Source organism: Mytilus trossulus, chromosome 14 (genome assembly GCF_036588685.1).
Source record: "Mytilus trossulus isolate FHL-02 chromosome 14, PNRI_Mtr1.1.1.hap1, whole genome shotgun sequence".
NCBI classification, from domain to species: Eukaryota; Metazoa; Mollusca; class Bivalvia; order Mytilida; family Mytilidae; genus Mytilus; species Mytilus trossulus.
This window is the reverse complement of record NC_086386.1, coordinates 50,761,346-50,783,562: the sequence shown is the minus strand read 5'-3', so window position 1 is coordinate 50,783,562 and position 22,217 is coordinate 50,761,346. Positions and strand designations below refer to the sequence as shown.

Below are 22,217 nucleotides of genomic sequence, written 5' to 3'. Positions count from 1 at the left end.
CTTAAAAACATGAAATCCTGAGGTCCCGAATTTAACAAAACTTAAACCCTGACATCACAAAATTCGAAAAGGGAATTCCCAGATCCTGAAATCCCCAGCTTAAAAACACCTAACCTGATGTCCCGAAAAAAGGTCCTGCCCACCCTCATACAAGCTTTGAGACAGAAAACTATGTCCAGATAGGTTGACATGTTTTTTTACCAATTTTTAACTTGCAAACTAGAACATAAAAAATCAAACTCAGTATCAATGATTACGACAAATATGCTTCATATTAATATCATAAAAAGATTTTCTAAAAGGTACTAATTGAATTCCAAAACAACTTGAAAAGGAATGTAAAATAATTTACCAAGTAACCCGCTAGTGGCAGCCCTACCTTTAGCATACACTGATTAGATTTCTATACATTATTCAATTACTATCAAATGTAAATGTCATTTCAATAATTAATTTTGAAACACACCAGTAATTTCAAAATTAAATCTTTGAATTCTCATGTCTAATTTGATTTTCCCTTCCCTTTTTTTCTTTCTACTTTATCAATCATGTATAATTTGTATAATCAGTAACTTTCATGTGTTAAACATTATTTTGATGGATGGCAACCCTCTTTATTTATAACTTTTCCCCACAAACATTTATCATTCATTATTATAAAATCCTAAAAATCTACAAATGTTATCACATCATCAGTTATTTTCCTTGTGCCACACCTTTAGCCAACATTGGTCCAGTTTTGTGTAGATATAAAACAGGCCACACTAAATAATCAATTTTGCTGCCACTTTTTGTAAATACATTGTAGTCATTTTTGTTTAAGTTTTCTCCTGAATTCACATCAAAATTTAAATACAGAGGTGGATCTGATATCTGCATCATCCAACAAAGTTCAGAACATTTCTTGATATATTTTACAATGTAGTTCTCACTGGATAAAGTTTGTTGTGTAACACTCTTCACATGGCATATCTGTAAGTAGGAAAAAATGTTTGTACTGCATTTTTTAATAGTAAAGAGTATTAAGAAATTAATGCTGATTTTGACATAAATCATCCCCTTGGACAGTTCTTGTCCATTCGTTTTTTATGCAATTTTTTATTTGATTTTGCCATGTGATTATGGATTTTCCGAAATTGATTTTCTTCTAAGTTCAGTATTTTTGTGATTTTACTTTTTTCCCCTATTCTTCTAACTGTTTTAATCTTACATCCAAAACAGTATTTTCACAGATCACTATCAAATCATTCAAAACACAGTTTTTTGAAGGTTCAAGTTACATGTAATGTGCACTTGCGAATTATTTAATTTAATTTCTTTAAATTAAAAAAAAAAAAAATGAGGAAAGTTTGATAATGAGAAAACTACACTTTCCACCAGAGACCCAAATGTTTTAAAGGTACATTTTATAAAAATAATTTTTAATATTGAACAGCTAATACAGTTGCCTTTCTAGAAAATGATTTATAGAAAGACTCATCACTAACTAAAAAATAGCAATACAGATAAAAACTGAGAATCCTAGTCAATAAAAATCTGATTTTAAGTAGGCATGCATATAATCAGGCTTTAAACACATATCCCCAGTGTTACCAGACTAGTTGACCATACATGAACTTCCTAGATAACTTAACCTTAGCCCTATGTATTTATGATGAAGTTAGGATTGTATATATGCAAAAACTAAACATGCATACAGTCTGCTAAAAAAAAAAAAAAGTTATATAATTTACTTGTCCAACAACTGCCAAACTCTCTACTGCTATTTTCTTCTGAAACTCCTTCACGAAAATAAGACATCTGTCAGATAAAACTACTTTCTGTCCCTGAAATTAAAAAGATTAATGCATTAGTCAATCTTAGTAAATTGTATCATTTAGGATTAAAATCCAATGAAGCAAAATTTAAATATAATGGCAATTTACAATGATATAACATTTTGAGTTTGAGCTAAAGCAGTTTGAATTGGTCGTATTTAAGTATGTACTTATGCATGTGAGGTTTAGGAATTTGTGTCAGATATTTGGACTCCTTGTTTTCCCCCCTTCAAGACAGAGTAAAATAGTTTGGCCCTTGACATCCATTTTCCTATTCATATAAGAAGACTTCAATAGTTCATAAAATGTATTTTACAAAAATTTAAGCAGATACTTAATTTATTTTCTCCCAATTAGAGACTTAAATAATATCAATGCAAATATAAGGTAAAAGTTCTATTCAGTCTTTTCCAACCGTTTACAAAAAAATCTATTACCTGGAAAAGGAGCTCCATAACCTATCAATATTTTTAGCTTATTTTGTTCCTCAACTTATGCTTTTCTGACTAATATTTATCAATTTTAAATTCTAGATTTTCTTATGTTCACCTAAGTACATCCTTATACAAAATAAATATTATTAAATTTGTACATACACCATGTTCCTGCATAAATCCAATAGATCTGTTTATCAGGGTTTCTCTTTGTTCCTTGGCTAATCTTTGACACCATTCATAACATTTCTGTTAAAATAAAATACATATAAATAAATACAGTTTAAAATAGTCTCAATGTGTAATAACATATATATAGATACCATGCCTATTCTTTATTTTCTACTTGGCTTCTACACTTGCCTTTGAATAGGACTTTGAATATAAAATTGAGAATGGAAATGGGGAATGTGTCAAAGAGACAACAACCCGACCAAAATAAAAAAACACAACAGCAGAAGGTCACCAACAGGTCTTCAATGTAGCGAGAAATTCCCGCACCCGGAGGCGTCCTTCAGCTGGCCCCTAAACAAATATATACTAGTTCAGTGATAATGAACGCCATACTAATTTCCAAATTGTACACAAGAAACTAAAATTTAAATAATACAAGACTAACAAAGGCCAGAGGCTCCTGACTTGGGACAGGCGCAAAAATGCGGCGGGGTTAAACATGTTTGTGAGATCTCAACCCTCCCCCTATACCTCTAACCAGTGTAGAAAAGTAAAAGCATAACAATACGCACATTAAAATTCAGTTCAAGAGAAGTCCGAGTCTGATGTCAGAAGATGTAACCAAAGAAAATAAACAAAATGACAATAATACATAAATAACAACAGACTACTAGCAGTTAACTGACATGCCAGCTCCAGACTTCAATTAAACTGACTGAAAGATTATGATTTCATCATATGAACATCAGGCACAATCCTTCCCGTAAGGGGTTTAGTATCATACCATCATAACATATATGAGAAGAACATAACCCGTGTCATGCCAACAACAGTTTTTAGAATAAATGTGTTTAGTTCCGACGCAAAGACCTTATCAGTGACTCAATATTAACGCCAAAATATGCAATCTTTAATGACTTGACAACAGTATCGTAATTATATCCCTTCTTAATAAGTCTATTCAAAGGTTTTGTAAGTTTATGAGGTGAATACTGACACCTTTGTGCTTTATAAAGAATATTTCCATAAAAAATTGGATGTGAAATACCTGAACGTATAAAAAGTCTGCATGTTGAGCTATATTTACGAATGATGTCTTTATACCGATGATAAAATTTAGTAAATGTTTTGACTAGTTTGTGATATCGAAAACCCTGGTGTAATAATTTTTCAGTAATACATAAATTTCTCTCGTTAAAATCTAAAACATTGTTACATACACGAGCGAATCGTACAAGTTGAGATATATAAACACCGTAAGATGGTGACAAGGGAACGTCACCATCTAAAAACGGATAATTAACGATAGGAAATGAAAAATCATCCCTTTTATTATAAATTTTAGTATTCAGCTTTCCGTTAGTGATATAGATATCAAGATCGAGGAAAGGGCAGTGGTCATTGTTAGTATTAGCTTTATTTAAAGTGAGTTCACCAGGATAAATTTCATTAATATACATACTGAAGTCGTCATTATTGAGAGCCAAAATATCATCCAAATATCTAAAAGTATTATGTATGATTGGAGAAGCATGCGATGCAGGCAATACTTATACATCAACCCCGTCTCAACCTATTTATAGTCATGTAAATTCTGATTGTTTTCATTCTGATATTCATCAATTTATAACATCAACTTAGAGACTTATTTTCATGTTTAAATAGGAAGCTGCATCAAGAGCACATTGTCTACTGTCTTGTGCATAAAAGTATATAATGCAATATTGAGAAATGTCCAATAAGCCAATTTTCTATATGTGCCAGACTGGATCCTGTTTGAGTGGTTCTCGTTTGTTGCTATTCAGGGTTGGCAAAAACCCGGGTTTTATGAGTATTGCCCAGCCCAGTGGGAAATACTGGGAAAACCCGGGTTTTACTGGGTTTTAGTGGGTAATACTGGGCAATACTGGGTAATATAAAATACTTGTCTGAATTTTAAAGAGGATTCAGTGATAAACACGAAAATAATACATTAAATAAGATATGTATACCCTATTTTGTTTGTCTAGCATTTGTCTAGATTGGCAAACCGTAAATATAAAGCAAAACATTTTTTTCTTTCAAATAAATATAACTCCTAATTTAAGAATTAACAATTACTTAATTGTAAGAAAAATTACATTTAAATAATGTCACTAATCAATTAGTAATTATTCAGATTAGAACACAGATTTGTTTATGTAACAATAATCAGCCCTTATAATTCTATAAGTTTTATTGTCATGACCCCTTAGGGTGTTTATTTAGCAATATGAATGTAACAAATAAAATTAACAATTCACTTAAACACTGCAATTAAATGCATGTTTCAAAGTTTAGATTATTAAAATAATGTTTGGTAATTAAAAAGGTATCTTAAATGTACAAATCTTCTGTTCTGCCTACATATAGAATTAATAGAGAAGAGAATGAATTTGATATTTCAATCTTCTAGAAATGACAGTCAATGGTTATCTGTATAAAAAGTATATATTTAGCTGTTATACTATGAAACTGTACCCAGTCTTTACTATTTAGTGTTAAAATAAGCATAGAAAATCATATTGCCCAGTATTGGCCACTTTTACCTATTTCTGGGAGTATTGCCCAGCCCGGGAAAACCCGGGTTTTCCCACCCGGGAATTCCTGGGCGGGTAATACTTTGCCAACCCTGTTGCTATCAATCCTTTTTTTTTACTGTATTGTACAGTCTATTCATGGTGTTCTGTTGAACTAGTGACACAGGTTTAAGGGGGGTTGTATACCCATGAAAATAATGTCACAGATGTAAATAAACAAAATTGCAATTTTCAAGTTACAGGAAGCCCATTGAGTGATTGATCAAGAGAAGAAGAAATAAGGCTTTTGACGTTCATCTTGTGCTGATGATATCCCTAATACCGGTCCTTTTCAGGGCCATCAATATTTTACAAAAAGAATCTACCTTTGTTGTACATACAAGAATTTTCAGACACAAATTACATGTATTTTTGAACGTCAACTTGTGTTTGTTACTGACTGAAGTATTAATGGTAAGTGCTTTTACAGTGATTCAAAATGCCCTTTCACTGTAAGTTCAGTATAATAAAACAATTGTGGCCCCTTAGAAGCGATGTATATCCAAAATTGTCAACCCTTAAAAGTTATTTCACTTCAGGCTGCGCCCTCAATGAAATAACCTTCTCGTGTTGACAATTATGGATATTCACCTTTTCAACGGGCCATAATTGTATATGGTTATCATTTTCTTTTTGCAGTTTTATAAGTCAATAATATGAAGAAGAAAAAATTTGTCCAAGAGGAATTATTTGAGTATTTTATTATTGATATTGTCATCTAGAATGAATAGAGTTATCTTTCTTTGTACTGATTATTTGAATTTGAATTGCAGGGTCATTTTATAGATTCAAACACAATAAATATAGCAATTTAACAGAGGCATTCATTTTATCATACCCATTAGAAAAAAAGGTCACATACAGATTTTACAGAAGATGAACATTTATGATTAATAGACATATGAATTTCGACCAATTGATATATTACCATTGATTACCTCTGCACCATTGCACAGTGCTTTAGATATATTTGAAAATAATTTACATTTTGGATGTAACATGTCTTCTGATTGGCTGACAGTGTTTTGTCTATCAGCTCATAAACATAATTTTGTCATTTGACTGTGACGAATTCTAAAATCAAATTATAAGAAATTACTGTCATATGGTTTCTGTTTACTCGAAATAACATGAAAAATGTGGTGCACACTTTAGAATAACCAGCTACACGGGTTATTCAGTGTGTACCACATATATTTTGCTATTTCTTCATAGTTTTTTACAGTCTTTCCTTCAATTTTTTTTAAATCCCATACCACACACATGTCATTTGCAAACCTTTAGTAAGCAAGAATTTTAATTACTAAATGTAGTGATAGACTAATTTTTCAGGGGCAGTGATTTTTTGCACTTTTGTGTGCTAATTATATTCAAAAAGCTATCATAGTACCTTTAACCAATCAAGCATGACCTTGACGGAAGCTGCCTCATCCATAGCGTCTTCAATAACTTCCATAGCATCTGTGTATTCATCTGTGTACAATGATGAGAATTTCTCTGCTAATGAAGTTGGACGGTTCATATCACTCAAGTCTGCAATGTTTGGATTGTTATCTCTGAGCTTATTGCCAGCAGCCTCACTTAGTCTGAAATGGAAAAGAGCTTATTTTACCCTATATAAATAAGCATACCGATAGCAGAATTCGTCTTCTTCAACAGTTTACTATGACAACAATTTATTACTGAGGTAAAAATAAGTATTTGAAATCAAACACAGATACTTGTTCCTTCTCATCTTGCCACTTAACAAAAGATACTTTTTTCCGGTTTATCTGTCTTTGGCAGTACTAGTTATACTTCACACAAAAACTTGTTTTTTTTGTGCTTTGATAAAAAAAAAAAAAAAAAAATCAAAACAAAACAAAGAAAACTTTATCTTTTCAATATACATTCATTCAAAATGGCTTGACTAAATTTTACATGCTTAAAAAAGTGGGAACTGCACCACTTTGAATCCAACTACCTTCATCAGTTATGCAAGAATGTGACAAATGTGAAAAAAAACAACAGTTCATACTGATATCCTTCTATACAATATAAGCAACTATAAAATGGGAGAAAATAAATGGAAATATGTATCCATAGTACACTGATGCACTACTCTAACTATCATTTTCTATGTTAGGTGGACCGTGAAATTGGGGTCAAAACTCTAATTTGACTTGAAAATTAGAAAGTTCAAGTTCAATCAAGAACTACCTTTACCCAAAAAAAACTTTAAACTGAAGCTGGACAGACAGACAAACAAACAAACGGATGCACAGACTGTAGAACGTAACTCCTCTATGCTGAGCATAACAAGGTAATAAATGTAAACCAGAAAACAAAACTTAGTCTGGCATTTCAGTCAACCAGATATTCTGATACAGCAGAAATAGAAATACAACAGCAGAATAGTATCCTTTAATATTAAATTTGTTGTACTTGATCATTTAATATTTCAAATGGATAATTTAACAGCCGATTTCATTGAGTGTGAAGCCAAAGGCAATATCTTTAGTTAGCTTGCTTGTAATCTGAACTGTGAAGTCATTCTTAGGTCAAGTTAACTACCCTCCTTTAAAAGTAGACTAGTCCAACAGATAACCAATCTATCTATCTGTTGGACTAGGCTACATTGAAAGGAGGGCTTATACCTGACCTAATAATGACTTTCTGTTCAGCTAACAAGCAAGCTAACCAAAGGTATTAAAATTTGGCTACACACTCAATGAAATAGGCTGTAACAAAGATCAATTTTATTTCTTACCTGTCCCTTAAGTCATTGATTTCCCTCTTTAGATCAGATATATCATTTCTATACTTAAAGCAGTTTTGGCAATTCTTTGGTTCAGCAACTACTACAGGAGAACGCCGTCTGTAACACATAATTATACATGTATAAGATAAAATACATCTACATTGATAACTGGTGAATATTTGTTTCTTTAGCAACTATACCACCTCGCCTTAAAATATAAATTTATAAATTACTTTCTTGGTCATATAAACATTAAAATCATGTTAAGGAAAAATTATAATTCTAGACATTTTTGGCTCCTCAGAGGTGTATATTTCACCATAGAGGTGGTTGGGTTTTTTTCAAGTGTTTTATTTTTTTTATATTCTATAATTGAACTTGCTTTTGAGAATTTCATTTCTTCAAATTTAAAAATCATAAGTTCTTTTAAATGTATAGGTAAAAATATTGATAAGAGCAAGGTAGTTTAGACTTGAAACCAAACTATTTCGTTTTAAATAATGTCCTTTAATTTCCATTACCTCATTATTAAAGACTTTTCAGTCAAGTAAAAATTGGGAAGGAATAATGGCTATCTTAAGGTTTGATTAAAATACTACAAAGTCTATACTTGCTAAAACCAAAATGTTTTGGCCACTGTTTTTAACTTGATATTTTTCTATGTTTTGTTATAGATCAAGAGTTATCAAGTTATTAGTTATTAGGACTGATATTCAAGACAGATAAATAACATATGGGTATATATATTTCTCAAATAAACTTTTTAAGTATGTACAATAGGAATCATAAATTTGTATTTGTAAACCATAATGTGTACCTCAGTCTGTCCTCAAGTTCTATATTCTTGTCCTTAAAGGATTCAAGTTTATTTTTAAGTGTGTCATAATTCTGTTTTTGAGAAATCATTTGAGTCTGCAATTCCTGATGATCCTTTTTCATCTTTTGTGCATTTGAATCTGCTTTTTGCAATAAGCCATCCTTGTGTCTGCATCTAAATATCAGATAGAAAATATATCTTGAAAAGAAATGTTAATTATACTTTAACACATATAGTCATTATATAACTGTATATCTACTGAGTGATCGAAAGATGCAAATGTAGAAAACTAACTCACCATTAAAGCAATTCTTAGCAAAAAGGCCCTTTTCAATGAAGCATTTTCTGTCATTGGTGAAAAGGAACACAATATCTTATTCAGTAATATGAAACATTAGAAAATTTGTGAATATTCTTTAAACCCTTCCTTGTCATGATTTATACTAAAATAGAAAATTCTTATTTTCTTATCATTGATCTAAACTCAGGACAAACTATTTCATTTATTTTCATGAAACCAACTGATATCTATAATACTAAAATTACGAGGTCTAATTTGTCAGCCGTCATCACATAAAAACGACGAATCAAAGAATTCAACTTTATATATAACTAATATAGTACAAAGGTGTAGATTAAAAATTACACCACTCCAGGCCCTTTTGTTTTCCACGTAATTAATATTGCCAATTATTAAGAAGTTCCAGGTCGAGTCCGATACCGATACCAATAGTATATTCACCTGTTACCTATTACCTTATCTGTACGTTCCGCATCTGACAGGCGCACCAACAAACGGTGTATTCAGGATTAATATGCTATATACACGGGTCATAATCAAAGGTCAAATTGTTACCTATTGTAGTATTTTAATCAGTAAGACTTTCTAAGATAACAATACGAATATTAAAAATCTGGACTAAAAATAAGGCGTATAGGTACAGTTTTCAATTTGTTAGCGGGCATGACGTAAAACAGCGAATCAAAGAATTCAACTTTATTTATAACTAATATAGGACAATGCTGTTGATTAAAAAATACTCCATTCCAGGACCTTTTGTTTTCCAAATAATTAATATTACCAATAATTGATAAGTTCCAGTTTGACATGTTCAAACAGATAGATTTGAAAGCAGACGGAAAACTCTGTATCTTATAATCGGCATGACTTTATCAGATGACAATACTAATACTAAAATAAGGCTTGCGCATAGTTATATATTCTAATTCAGTCACGGACCCGCGATATCACGGGTGTGTTCTAGTTTAAGATAAGAAGACACAAAAATATTGCTATTACCATTCCTTACATAGGAGTATAAAATACTTTCAATCTCATTAAGTAATTTCGTCATGATGAAAGTTCCTCCATCATTAAATTTTCAACCATGAAGATTCCTAAACTTAATACACAAAGATTTTATAACATAAAGCCGAAAAATCATAATAAACAAAAAAATTAATCTGAAATGCAATATTATCTTTAAAAAAGTCAGGATACTTACAATTGACCTTTTTGTTACACATACGAATCAAAAAAGAAGAAAATTAAAGTTACCTGTTTTCTAACTCTGCATTGTCTGTCTGTAGGTTTTCTAGCCTTCTTTTTAATGAATGCATTCCTTCAAATTCTCTTGAATTCTCTTGCAACCTTTATAGAATATAAACCATTTTGAATAAAACAAGAACAAAATAAAAATGAAAGTAATGTACTGAATACAATGATTAAGAAATCTGCATGAACACTTAATAAATGTAAAGAGGAGAAAATTTGTTTTGTTCTTTGTTAAAGGCCTTAATGTGACTTTGAAAAAAAAAATGTTCATTAAAAATGCTGTTCCCTTGCTATTTGAGTTGTTGGATTTTTTTCTGTAGATGGATACCCTATACCCTTTGTTTTTCCATTAAGAAGGCTGGTGGGTAAAAAAAAATCAGCAAAAAATTAAATATTTGTTTTTTCATTTCACATTTTATCTTACACTATTAGTTATTGCATTATTTTGATTTTCCCCAGATGACTTTTAAAATGTTTATATCATTGAAAAAGCTCAAAATTATCTCCCTTTAGTGCAAAAACCCCATTTTTTTATTTCATTTTTCTATTAAGTATATGATTTATAGAAAAATATAGCGAAATCCTATATTAAAAAAAAAATGATTAATACCTGCAAGAACCTGTGTTTGATTTGCTTACTGTTTCATGCATTTTTATCTGCAACATATTAGGACAGACTTGTTTGTATTTGTAATCATTATCAAAATAAAATACATGCATTTTAAAAATCACAAACCTTTCTAGTTTGTTATTTTCGGGGTTGCATTTCTGTCAATATAGACTTTGCAATTTCCCATAGGAACTCCTTTTACATCACTTACCTTTCTTCAGCCGTTTTCAATTGTTTTGATTTTTCTTGAACTCTGTTTTTCAAATCTTTATTGTCTTTTTGTAATGTCAAGTTCTCATCCTTTATGACAGATAATCTAACAATAAATACATCAGAATTATGCATATTAATTCCTTTATGCATAACATAAGGACAATTTTGTTAAAATCTAGTTATCTTTAAAGTCAGCCAAACAAGGAACTACTCATTATAACACCAACTGTCTTAACAAAAATGAATTTAAGCTGTGAGATTAAGAATTCTTAAAAAAAATTGTTTTGCCCTTCATATATATATATATGGATTAAATGAAAACAACATTTAACAAGAATGTGTTCTAAGTACAATGATGCCCCACTCGCACTATCATTTTCCATGTTCAATGGACCATGAAATTGGGGTCAAAACTCTAATTTGGCTTTAAAATTAGAAAGATCATATCATAAGCAACAAGTAAACTAAGTTTCAAGTTGATTGGACTTCAGCTTCATCAAAAACTACCTTGACCAAAAACTTTAACCTGAAGAGGGTCGAACAAACGAACAGACTGATGAACGAACAAACGAACGGAGCCACAGACCAGAAAACATAATGCCCCTCTTCTACCGTAGGTGGGGCATAACAAAATTAGGCACTGAAAATTTAACAGTATATAATAAATGTTTATATGAAGTGATATGATAGATCATTCTATTCCAGATATGTATAGAATGATCTATCATATCACTTTATATAAACATTTATTATATACTTTTATGATATATTTAGGACTGTTAAATTTTATATTAACCCTATCAATGCTATACACGGCATATGCCACGATGACATACGCCGTCCGCCACTGCTATTCGCGGCATATGCCGCGATGACAACGGATTTTTCGTAAGGACTCTTAAACCATTCGGTTTTCATTCGGGTCCTCTCTAATTTTTCCTTGTATGAATCGAGGATATACAAGGTCTCATTTGCGCTTGAAATCCCGGCAATTTTTATTGTAAAATTATGCAGTAGAAGGATAATTGAAGGAGAATAAAAACAAATATTTTGACAAATGCAAATGGCGGAAATCGGAAACGAAACTGTAAATATGGAAATATTTCAGCATTTCTATGGGGAAACTTACAACGAGGATTAGTTAAAAGGTTTCTTGTTACCTGAACGTGTTTATTACTTTCAATTCGTGTGGGAAATATGATTTGATCGATCATTACGAGACGTAGAAAAAGGGGGGAAAACGGAGGTTGACTGAAAATTTTGAGAACGGAGCCACTGATTTTTGTGCCACGATTACATAATCCGTTGTGTATGGTGCAATGCGCTACGAAATCGAGCAATTGATGTCTTCTTTATTATATGGCAGATAAAACAACAAAATAGATGAAGACTAAAAGTAGTTTTTATTCAAAATTCAACACAAATGTAATAAATTACACCTTTTACCTGTTAATTACCTGAAAATGCAGGTAACCTGATAAAAATTTTACTGAAATAACTGCCTAACATTACAGTTCATACTCTCCTGAGCATTTTTCATGCAATAACTTTCTCTGTATCTCTTATAATAAAAAAAGATACAGCAGTCTGAAAAGGAATATACTGTTCTAATGAATGAACACACAAAAAATGCAGCAGCAGCAACCATTTTTCTATTTTTTTGTGTAGCGTTGAAAGGGTTAAACATTGTTAGAAACAGAAAGAATACTCACTTTGTATTTAATTGTGACATTTCAAGCTCTAGAGTATTAATTCTTCTCTGAAGGTCTTCTGCATTTTCTATTGAACCTGATATATCTCGGAACCTTCAATAAGGAAAAATATGTAAGTATGATGCAAACTTGATGTGTTATTGGAAACCAAATATATGATAGATAAATTTGTCTGAATAGTATAATATTTATACATGAAGTTAGGCAGGGTTTGGCTTTCACATATATAATGTACATGCAACAAAAATTAGCATGTATCAAATTGCATTGAAATAAATTTAGTCATATAAATCCTGGTTTGGAAAATTACTAAAATTGCATAATGCAAAATCTTTTTCTCCCTCTTTATATCACTTTTTACAGTCATGCATATTCATTTTTTAATGTGCTGATATTTGTTATTTTTTAGAACACAAACCATAAAACATGGGAAAACATAATTTTAAGCATGACGAACAGGATCATGTTATAATATGAGCTAGATGTACATCATGAATGCACCAGAATAAACGGTGAATAATTGGTTTTGTCAAAGGTAATATTAAATAACTTTTGTGAGCAAACTCACCTACCCTTTGGCCCCACATTGACATTGGGCTAACAAAACCTCAACAGAATCCCAAGTTCAAAGACTCATAACTCCTACGACAGACTACTGATAATATGTATTGTGGATATGCATATCTACAAATCTACATATCATGTAATTATTTTCTATAAAGTTTTATGAAATTGTGTTGTGTTTTTGGCGGAGTTGCAATGAGCAAGTGTTGCAGTTGTAAATTGAGGCCTGAATTCTTGGTTAAAAGGGCCATAACGCTCAAAAAAATTATTTAATTACTTATTGAGCTTTACTCACTTCATACATGTATGTGTAATTTCGGAGGTGTTGCTATGACAAAAGTAGGACTGATGAATAGACTGACAGACAGAATGACAGATAGACTAACAACATAAAATAGTAGCTTACCCTATGAAACCTCAATTTCTGGGACCAGTCTTATTTTGATGAACTTAACAAATAAGTTTTGATAAATATTTACCTTGCGTCTAATGATTTTAGTTGCTTTGATTTTTCTTGCAGTAGTCTTTCAAGTTCTGCATTATTTTTCTGGAAGGAAGATGTTTCATCCTTGCTGATTTTTAACCTGAAAAATATTTGTTTACTTATAGCGAACCAAATGAAAGTTTTCCACAGAGTCGTCTGTTCTATACCAAGGTATTTAAACTTTTGCAAGTTTACCTGTCCCATTGAATCAATACAATAGCTCTTGTTCTCTGTGTAGTTTATTCACTTGGACATTTAAATTTCTTCTAGGAGAAATCTATCACTCATTGATTAATTTGCCTGATAAAAAAAAATCTTCTTTGTTGATTGAAATACATGCATAAACTCACATAAACTGCCAGTGATACAATATTTATTCAATATCAATAATATATATTCAGTCTGTTCAATATAAGCACTGATTTAATTATAAAAGTTTATTTCTGATTTTTTATAAGTACTGCATGCCTTTATGTTTTAAAGAATCTGCATGTTTCTCATGGTTTTTCAGTTACAAAGAATACATTTATGAAGACCTTTATTTAAACATTATCATTTTAAGTTTTTATTTTTGAACAGACTAAAAAATAGCAAATTTTAATAGGTAAAATGTTGAAATTTGATCAGATATCAACTTTTTAATTTTTAAATCAGTGTTTATATCAAACAAATTGAAAATGTGTTATTGATTGAATAAATACAACTGTTCTTTATAATATTTTATTTTCATTCAAATAGAAAGGCAATAAGGGTACTATAAACATATTACAATTTTTCTAGACTACAAAACAGCACGGGCAAAACAGTCGTTGCGAAGAATTGTAACCATTGAAATTGTTGTCGCGCGCTAAAACCCCCATGGGCATTTTCAAAAGTTGGCAGGTATGACAACATCACATGCACTTTTATAATTACTTATTTGTACATGTATTTCCATCATTGACAGTTCAATTTTTTGTTCAGGTAAATTAATCAGTGAGTGATAGATTTCTCTTGCAAGAAATTTAAAGGTCCCATTGAACACTGGTGGTAAGGGGATGGTCGTAACTAAAAGTTACGACCATCTGGAGATGGGAGACAACTCTAGGGATAAGTTTTTCTTTTCCGATTTTCGTGCACTAACAGGTTCATTTGAACCAAACCCCTTGTCTCGTACATGCTATTCGGCAGTCCGGTGATATCAAAATCAAATATGATGCATTAAAACATTTCAATTTTCGTCAAATAGTCATTCAATAATTCAAGCATGATGGTCGTAACTTTAAATGTGTGATGGTCGTAACTTCAACTATAGTATTTTGGATGATGGTCGTAACCGACACAAGATGGTCGTAACTTTGAAAGATGACCGTAACTCGAGTATTTAGACACACTTTTATTAATGTATTTTAATTGTAAAGGTAATAGACTCACACGTAATATAGATCTATGATTTGCTACAAACAATATTATTTGTTACTCTGGTAATGATATACAGAAATTGAGCTAGAGAATTTTTAAACATACACACTTCTGATGGATTTCAAACGCTCATAATTTAGGAGCAACAGTGAAAACTAATCAACTTGCATTAAGCCAAAAAGTATGTTAGGGTTGCGAATTAATATATTTTTTATTGTACGTTAAGGCATGAGATTATTAAATGCACGTGTATTCCCTTATATTTGTTTTCAGTATTTTTTTTATTTACGAATTTTTTTTATCTGCAATCATGTCGGCAGATGAAATCATTAAACGTACAATTCTGAACAATCATCTTTAAATCATCTATTGCAGTTCTTATAAGTCTTTGAGCCTTTGAGTCTTTGTTTACTCCTTGGTTTTAAATTGGTATTGTCTTATAAACTATTGGCCTTCAAACATTCGTCTTTTGGTCATTCATGAGGAAATAGAATCCACAAATGCACTTCTGAGCCAGGGTTGAGTTCAATATCGTAGCTGCTACGTACTGCTTCGTGATTTTGACTATTGAACATGTAGCTTGTAACAGACTAGTTGTTACATAGATATTGAAAGCGGCTACGTAGCTGCTACGATTTTGAACTCATTCAAGGATTTTATTACGTGTTGTCGTTATTTTTTATCGATTACATAACGATTATATATTGCTGTATATCATTGATATTAGTTCTAAGTATTGGTACGGAATGAAAACTGAATCCATGGTGTCGCAATAAACAATGTGTTAACCTCCAAAGTAGGAATATTGTTGATAATATATATATTACACTGCTACATGCACTGACTTTAAGATTAAACTACTAGTTTGTAGCCAGGCTTAATCTTGTAACCAGGATAATGTTACAAGGATTTAGGTCAAACTAAATGTACTGAGGCAACTATTACATACAAATCCCGGTATGCAGGTTGAAAATCATTTTGTAAGTTATATGTTTACATTGTATGAATGGCTACAAGCTACTCATGGACTTCATAATTGGACATTACTGTGCACCTGATTATCAGCTTGATTTCACCACACAACAATATGATGTCTAAGCATCTAGGCTAAAAATAAAGCGTATGTTCTTTAACTCAGGTACGGACCTGCAAATTCGCGAGTATGCTCTAGTGTCGATAACGACCGTCATAACCTATCAATATTTTAAGCTTATTTTGACTCCTTATTAATGCTTTTTTGTTATTTGATGTTGCCATGTGATTATGGACTTTCCGAATTGTTTTTCCTCTAAGTTCAGTATTTTTGTGATTTAACTTTTTTCGACTTATGTATCATAACAGAGCTGTGTTTCTTGTTTTAAAATGATTTCTCCACTTTTGAGAAATTTACATTGTCAATGAATTTAACCGCTTACATCTTTGGATTTCAAATATTTTGGCCACGAGCATCACTGAAGAGACATGTATTGTCGAAATGCGCATCTGGTGCAAGAAAATTGGTACTGTTAATGTTATTAATTCAACTATTTGCCTCTTTGTTAACTTTATACATTATATTTTCAGTATATATGACTGTTCATTTCATTTTGTATTGTTTCGTTTGATTCGTTCCAATTTTCTTCCTTACACGTATTCCTAATATTTGGTGAAAACAACTTCACAAATATATAATATGATATATGATATATTCATATAACAAAAGATACGTTTAGAACTCTTGACTGGTTCGGTCCAAGACATTTAAAAAATTTGGAATTTTAATTTGAACTTAAATCAAAATTCCCCCCAAACTAATATTTGAAAACTTTTTAAGTGTTACACGCATTGAAATTGCTTTATTTTACATTGTATGTAAAAAATGAAAAAAAAATCTTCAGAAATTCATCATATAAAATACTAGTATGTATATAATAAAAGACACGATTAATACTCTTGACTTGCCTTATTCGGTCTTATTTAAAATAGAGTTACGACCATCACAAACTTACGTTACGACCATCCTCAATATTATTGTCTTTTTAGTTACGATCATCATGCTTGAATTTTTGAATGACTATTTCACGAAAATTGGAATGTTTTAATGCATTAAATTTGGTTTTAATCTCACCGGACTGCCGAATAGTATGTATGAGACAAGCGGTTTGGTTCAAATGAACCTTTAGTGCACGAAAATCGGAAAAGAAAAACTTATCCCTAGAGTTGTTTCCCATCGACGGATGGTCGTAACTTTTAGTTACGACCATCTGCTTACCACCAGTGATTGAATAAACTAAACAGAGAACATTACCTGTTGTATTTGTTAGATGGGACAATTGAACTTACAAAAATTTAAATGGACAGGTAACTTGCAGGTGAATCTGTGGAAAACTATGATAGGCTTCGCAATAATTATTATAAAAGATATCATTTAGACTATCAAACACCTTCTATTTAAATATTAGTCCCAACTTATTAAAAAAAATATTAATTTCATATCTGATGCTCTCTAAATATTACAGGGTCATGTGGTTTTATTTGGAAAATCATTAGAAAAACATTTAAGTCATTTATGACATTGATTATAGGAACTGGTTGTTGAAATTCCAAGCCACCGCCTAAAATAAAATATTGTTTGTTTCCCCAATCCCGATCGACCCTGCAAAATTGGTGCTACTCATAAAATTTTGCTGTCAAAACTATTCAAATATTATTGTCAAAACTATTCAAATATTATTGTCAAAACTATTCAAATATTATTGTCAAAACTATTCAAATATTATTGTCAAAACTATTCAAAAAAAATATTATTGTCAAAACTATTCAAACATTATTGTCAAAACTATTCAAATATTATTGTCAAAACTGAGTATTCAAATATTATTCTATTCATTTTGGATTTTCAGGCTTGCCGGATCATCCAATAATTATCAAGCTTTTTGGAAAAATAAAATTATTTCACTACCTACCTACCCACACCTAGCTTGGCAGGGTCGAGATTGGGAAAACAAACAATATTTTAATTTAGGCCCAAAGTACCAGTATAACAGGGAACAATGTCAACATTACATTATATCTCCTACTGTACCTGCTCATGTTCTATCTGGATGTTCAACAAAGTTTACAACTACTAAATTTTGAAAGAAAAGACATTAAAGTACTTATTTAACATGTGAAGTTTGTAACAATACTCTAATTAAAATGACATTTCATAACCTGTAGCAATTAGTACAAGCATTCACATTAATTAGCATAAAAGATAATTATAATTACTTGTATAATCTCATTCTTTATTTTAATTCTCATTTGCCCTTTACACCATTATTGTTATAGTGAAGTTTAAACTGCCTCATATGAAATTAGATATAACAAATCCACAATTCTTTATATATGCATGCCATTTACTATATAAATGCAAAAAATTGTATGGGGTAAAAACTACATATTTATATAATATTAGTGTACAAGGAAATGGTTGAAATCAATTATTAATACATTTGTAATTCCAATTTCATGTTATACAAACCTTGACACTGATTCTTCAAGTTGAATAAATAATTTCTGAACATCTTCTTTTAGTTTTGTATTCTCTTTCTGTATACCAATGTTTTCTTCTTTACTGTTCTTAATTCTATAAATCATTGAAAGAATAGGAAATAAGTTAATTACAGTTTACGTGTGTGTTTGCATGTTGTGTTACTTCCATATATAATCAATAGTTTAAAAGGCAATAATTATATCATAGAAATCAATATGAATTCTCTAAGGGTTCTCAAGTATAAAAACCATCTGGATCATTTTGAATAGATCTTCATTATCCAACTATTACTGATGTTCATGTTAAAAAAAATAACATAAATAGAAACTAGCATACCTGTCAACCTCTGAAAATGAAAAGTCAGGTCATGACCTGCATTGAGAAAAAAAATCTCAGGTCATAACGCGTACGAAATTTTGCGGGCTCAATTGAAGAACAAAAATATGTTTACATATAATTTATATAGTCAATATGTATATGAAACAGTTAGAACATGTATACAAGTTTATTTCAGACTATTGTTATATTCCATAGTAGCAGACTTGGCATTCTTTAAAAGAACTGCACTTGGTTTCAGTTCATAGCAATGCAAATGTGTATTCATTTTACAAGAGAGAAGAGCACACAGTGTATCCTTATTAAGATCAGCCCTAAACTCTGTAGCTATTTTCTTTACTAAACTTTGACTTTGGTACGAATTGTCCAAATCTGGAACTAACTGGTCTGGAACGAATCGGACTTGGAACGAATTGACTAGCATTCGTCTGCATTGCTGTTTGGCAAAACCAGTAATGTTTTAGCAAGTTTTGACAAAACAAAAAATCTTGGCTTGTTAAGAAAAATGTCATGCAACTTGGACATTTCTCCCCAAAATGTACCAATGTCAGTTTCAGGGAAAGTGCAAAGTGTAAGTTCATCTAATGGGGTCAACTGATAGTCACTGAACTCATCTTGTAGCTGTGTTGTCACTTCATCATTCATCTTGTACTGACAGGGACCGCTTTCTTTCCGACATAATTTTGAAATGACAAACTATTTTTTAATTTAATTAACTGAATAATACTCACTAAAAAACTAATGTTACCTTGAAAATATCGTTATGAAGCTCAGGTAAACAGTCCTACATTTTGACTTTTGGTTACATTGAAAAAGACCGATAAAACCGAAGGTCGTATTACTTCTAAATACCGGAAACAATTCCGGTCAGAAATCCGGGTGAAACGGGTAATGTTTTAAAAAGACTAAAATTCCCGGGACCCGCCGGGTAAAGAAAAACTCCCGGGTGAGAGGTGAAAATAACGGGTGTCACCCGCAAAAAACGGGTGAGTTGACAGGTATGAACTAGAGGCTCGAAGGGTTAGTGTTGACCACCTTGGTTTGTGAGCATTTTCAACAAACATTGTCTGAGATCAAAGAGACATGACTAATAGAAAACCCTCTAGATTATAGCATCCTATCTACATGCAATCTGTATATTAGGATCTTACTATGAACCAAGTTTGTTGCAGATAAGAAGAAACATGTAGGTGTTATTGGAGGACAAGGTCAGCAGTGCTAGAAAGAGTTAAAATTCTGAAATTGAAAGAGGCATCATTTGGAGACATCTTGATATCTTACCTTTAAATATTCTCATGAAGTTATATTTTGTGATAAAATGATTATAACATTAGAATAAGAACTGAGAAGAAGTCTTTTTTTTTTTCTTTTTTTTTTTGTTGTTGAACCAATTATTTTTTTTTTTTTTTTTTTTTTTTCTTGCACTGTTGAGTTGCTGTGTAATTACCACTTGTCTACATCTTCTCATATATAGATACTCCATCCAAGCAACAATTTATAAAAGAAAACCATTATAGGACAAGGCACTGCTTTCATATGCAGACCATCTGACAAAAATCTATTCTAAAATATCTTACAATTGATAAAATGGAAGCTGAAATTCACTTTATCTCACAGAAATATTATATGTTCTTTTGATATTATCCTCACCTTTTGTTCAATTCTGAGATATCCTTGTGCAAATCCTGCACCTGATTCTGTAGAACCTGTGAACTCTGCTTTGAATCTAATAATTCTTTAAACCTGTGAAAAACAAATATGTCTGTGTATAACATACCAAGAAAGGATATGTAAAACAAACAAAAATAAATAGACATAAATCTAAGATCTTTATTGGTCAAGATTAAATGCTTGCCTTTAGTTTTCTATTGTGAAGTTACAAAAAAATTTATGACATCACATAGAAAGAATATATCTTTTAACAATTCAGTGACAAAGAAAGACAAATTTGTCTAAATATCAGAGAAAAAGATTCTTTGCCAAATCATGTGCAATACAAAGGAGTAAGTTCGGTAATGGCCATATTTGGCCCCAATTGTAAAGTTCATAGTTACAAGACAATAAATGTTTTAAGTTGCCTTAAAGACATGTTAGAAAGTTAAACTGAACTGTTTTTGTCAAAGTTTAATTCTAACACCCTGATTTTTACATCCAAAAAGGGTCAAGATAAGGGATTTTGGTGAAATTTAACAACATCAGCTAGATTTCAACCAAATAAAGGACCGGGAAACATAGAGCACAGGCGTCGACAAGCTTAAGATTCAAATAAGACATGTGAAATGTCTTCACAGACATTATTTTAAAAGATCTTTGTTATCGACGTATGCGCTCTATGTCTCCTGTCAAATAATTGATGGAAATTTACCAAATTTCATTGACCTTTTCGTGAAAAGTCAATATGAGTACAACTTATGACGTCATAATGAAACGCAGAAACGTAAAATTTTCAACAAAATGGTTTATATCCTCGGTGTTCAATGTATTAGCTGTAATTTATCGTGATATTGGTCGATAAATCCGAATTTGAAATTTACGCTAAAAAAGGGGGCCATTTTAGGACCTTATCGAACATACTCCTTTCTCCTTTCTTACATTAACTGTTATATAATCAAAAGGCTCAACAAGGCTTGAAAATTAAGCTGAATCTATATTCATATATTTGTCATAAACTCACAGGGGGATCTTAAGCTGAAATATTGGGTACATTTGAGGAGCTGGGATTTCAAAAATACATCCCATTCTTGTAGTAAAGTCTTGTGAATATCACAACCCATAAATATATTTCATCACAAAATCCTAACCCAATCAAATATTTCTCATTTATCACATATATACTTTTTGACATCTTATTTGCTTACAACTGACAAAACAGCAAAGATGAAAATTACTGACCCATTGACATTAAACTTCAAAGCTCCTTAATTATGATGTAAAAATTTAAAAAAAAACATCTATATTACATACCTATCTTCAGACTGTTTGAGTTGCCTGGATAAATTGTTTAAAGTCTGTTTCAAATCTTCATTTTCCCTCTGTAGTGTGTTTTTTTCTTTTCTACTTTGCACTACCCTGACAGGTCATAAAATATTAATCAATTATCCTGTGATTATTTCTGAAGTACCAAAACATTTTGTTTTTTGTTTTTAATTATATATTTATTATTAGGATTAAAAGCAGTGTTTTATTTGAAATACCATAGGAAACAAAACCAATTTTTGACAAATCAATGTCTTACACTGTCATAATCAT

The 22,217-nt window shown here is 31.0% G+C and overlaps 1 protein-coding gene across 1 annotated transcript in view; it reads right to left on the bottom strand.

Moving 5' to 3' along the window:
• Window positions 1–378: 378 nt before the first annotated feature.
• Window positions 379–22,217, bottom strand: part of LOC134697839 (GRIP and coiled-coil domain-containing protein 2-like) — a 65,155-nt gene continuing 43,316 nt past the window's right edge. The window contains exons 21-34 of the mRNA XM_063560125.1: window positions 21,933–22,037; window positions 21,643–21,656; window positions 20,619–20,730; window positions 18,621–18,725; window positions 13,713–13,817; window positions 12,670–12,762; window positions 10,956–11,060; window positions 10,138–10,230; window positions 8,580–8,753; window positions 7,772–7,879; window positions 6,413–6,608; window positions 2,414–2,500; window positions 1,734–1,826; window positions 379–972 (exon numbers count right to left, since the gene is read on the bottom strand). Of these exons, the coding sequence (XP_063416195.1) occupies window positions 697–972; window positions 1,734–1,826; window positions 2,414–2,500; window positions 6,413–6,608; window positions 7,772–7,879; window positions 8,580–8,753; window positions 10,138–10,230; window positions 10,956–11,060; window positions 12,670–12,762; window positions 13,713–13,817; window positions 18,621–18,725; window positions 20,619–20,730; window positions 21,643–21,656; window positions 21,933–22,037 (1,666 nt within the window). The 3' untranslated portion in view covers window positions 379–696. The remainder of the gene's footprint in view (window positions 973–1,733; window positions 1,827–2,413; window positions 2,501–6,412; window positions 6,609–7,771; window positions 7,880–8,579; window positions 8,754–10,137; window positions 10,231–10,955; window positions 11,061–12,669; window positions 12,763–13,712; window positions 13,818–18,620; window positions 18,726–20,618; window positions 20,731–21,642; window positions 21,657–21,932; window positions 22,038–22,217) is intronic.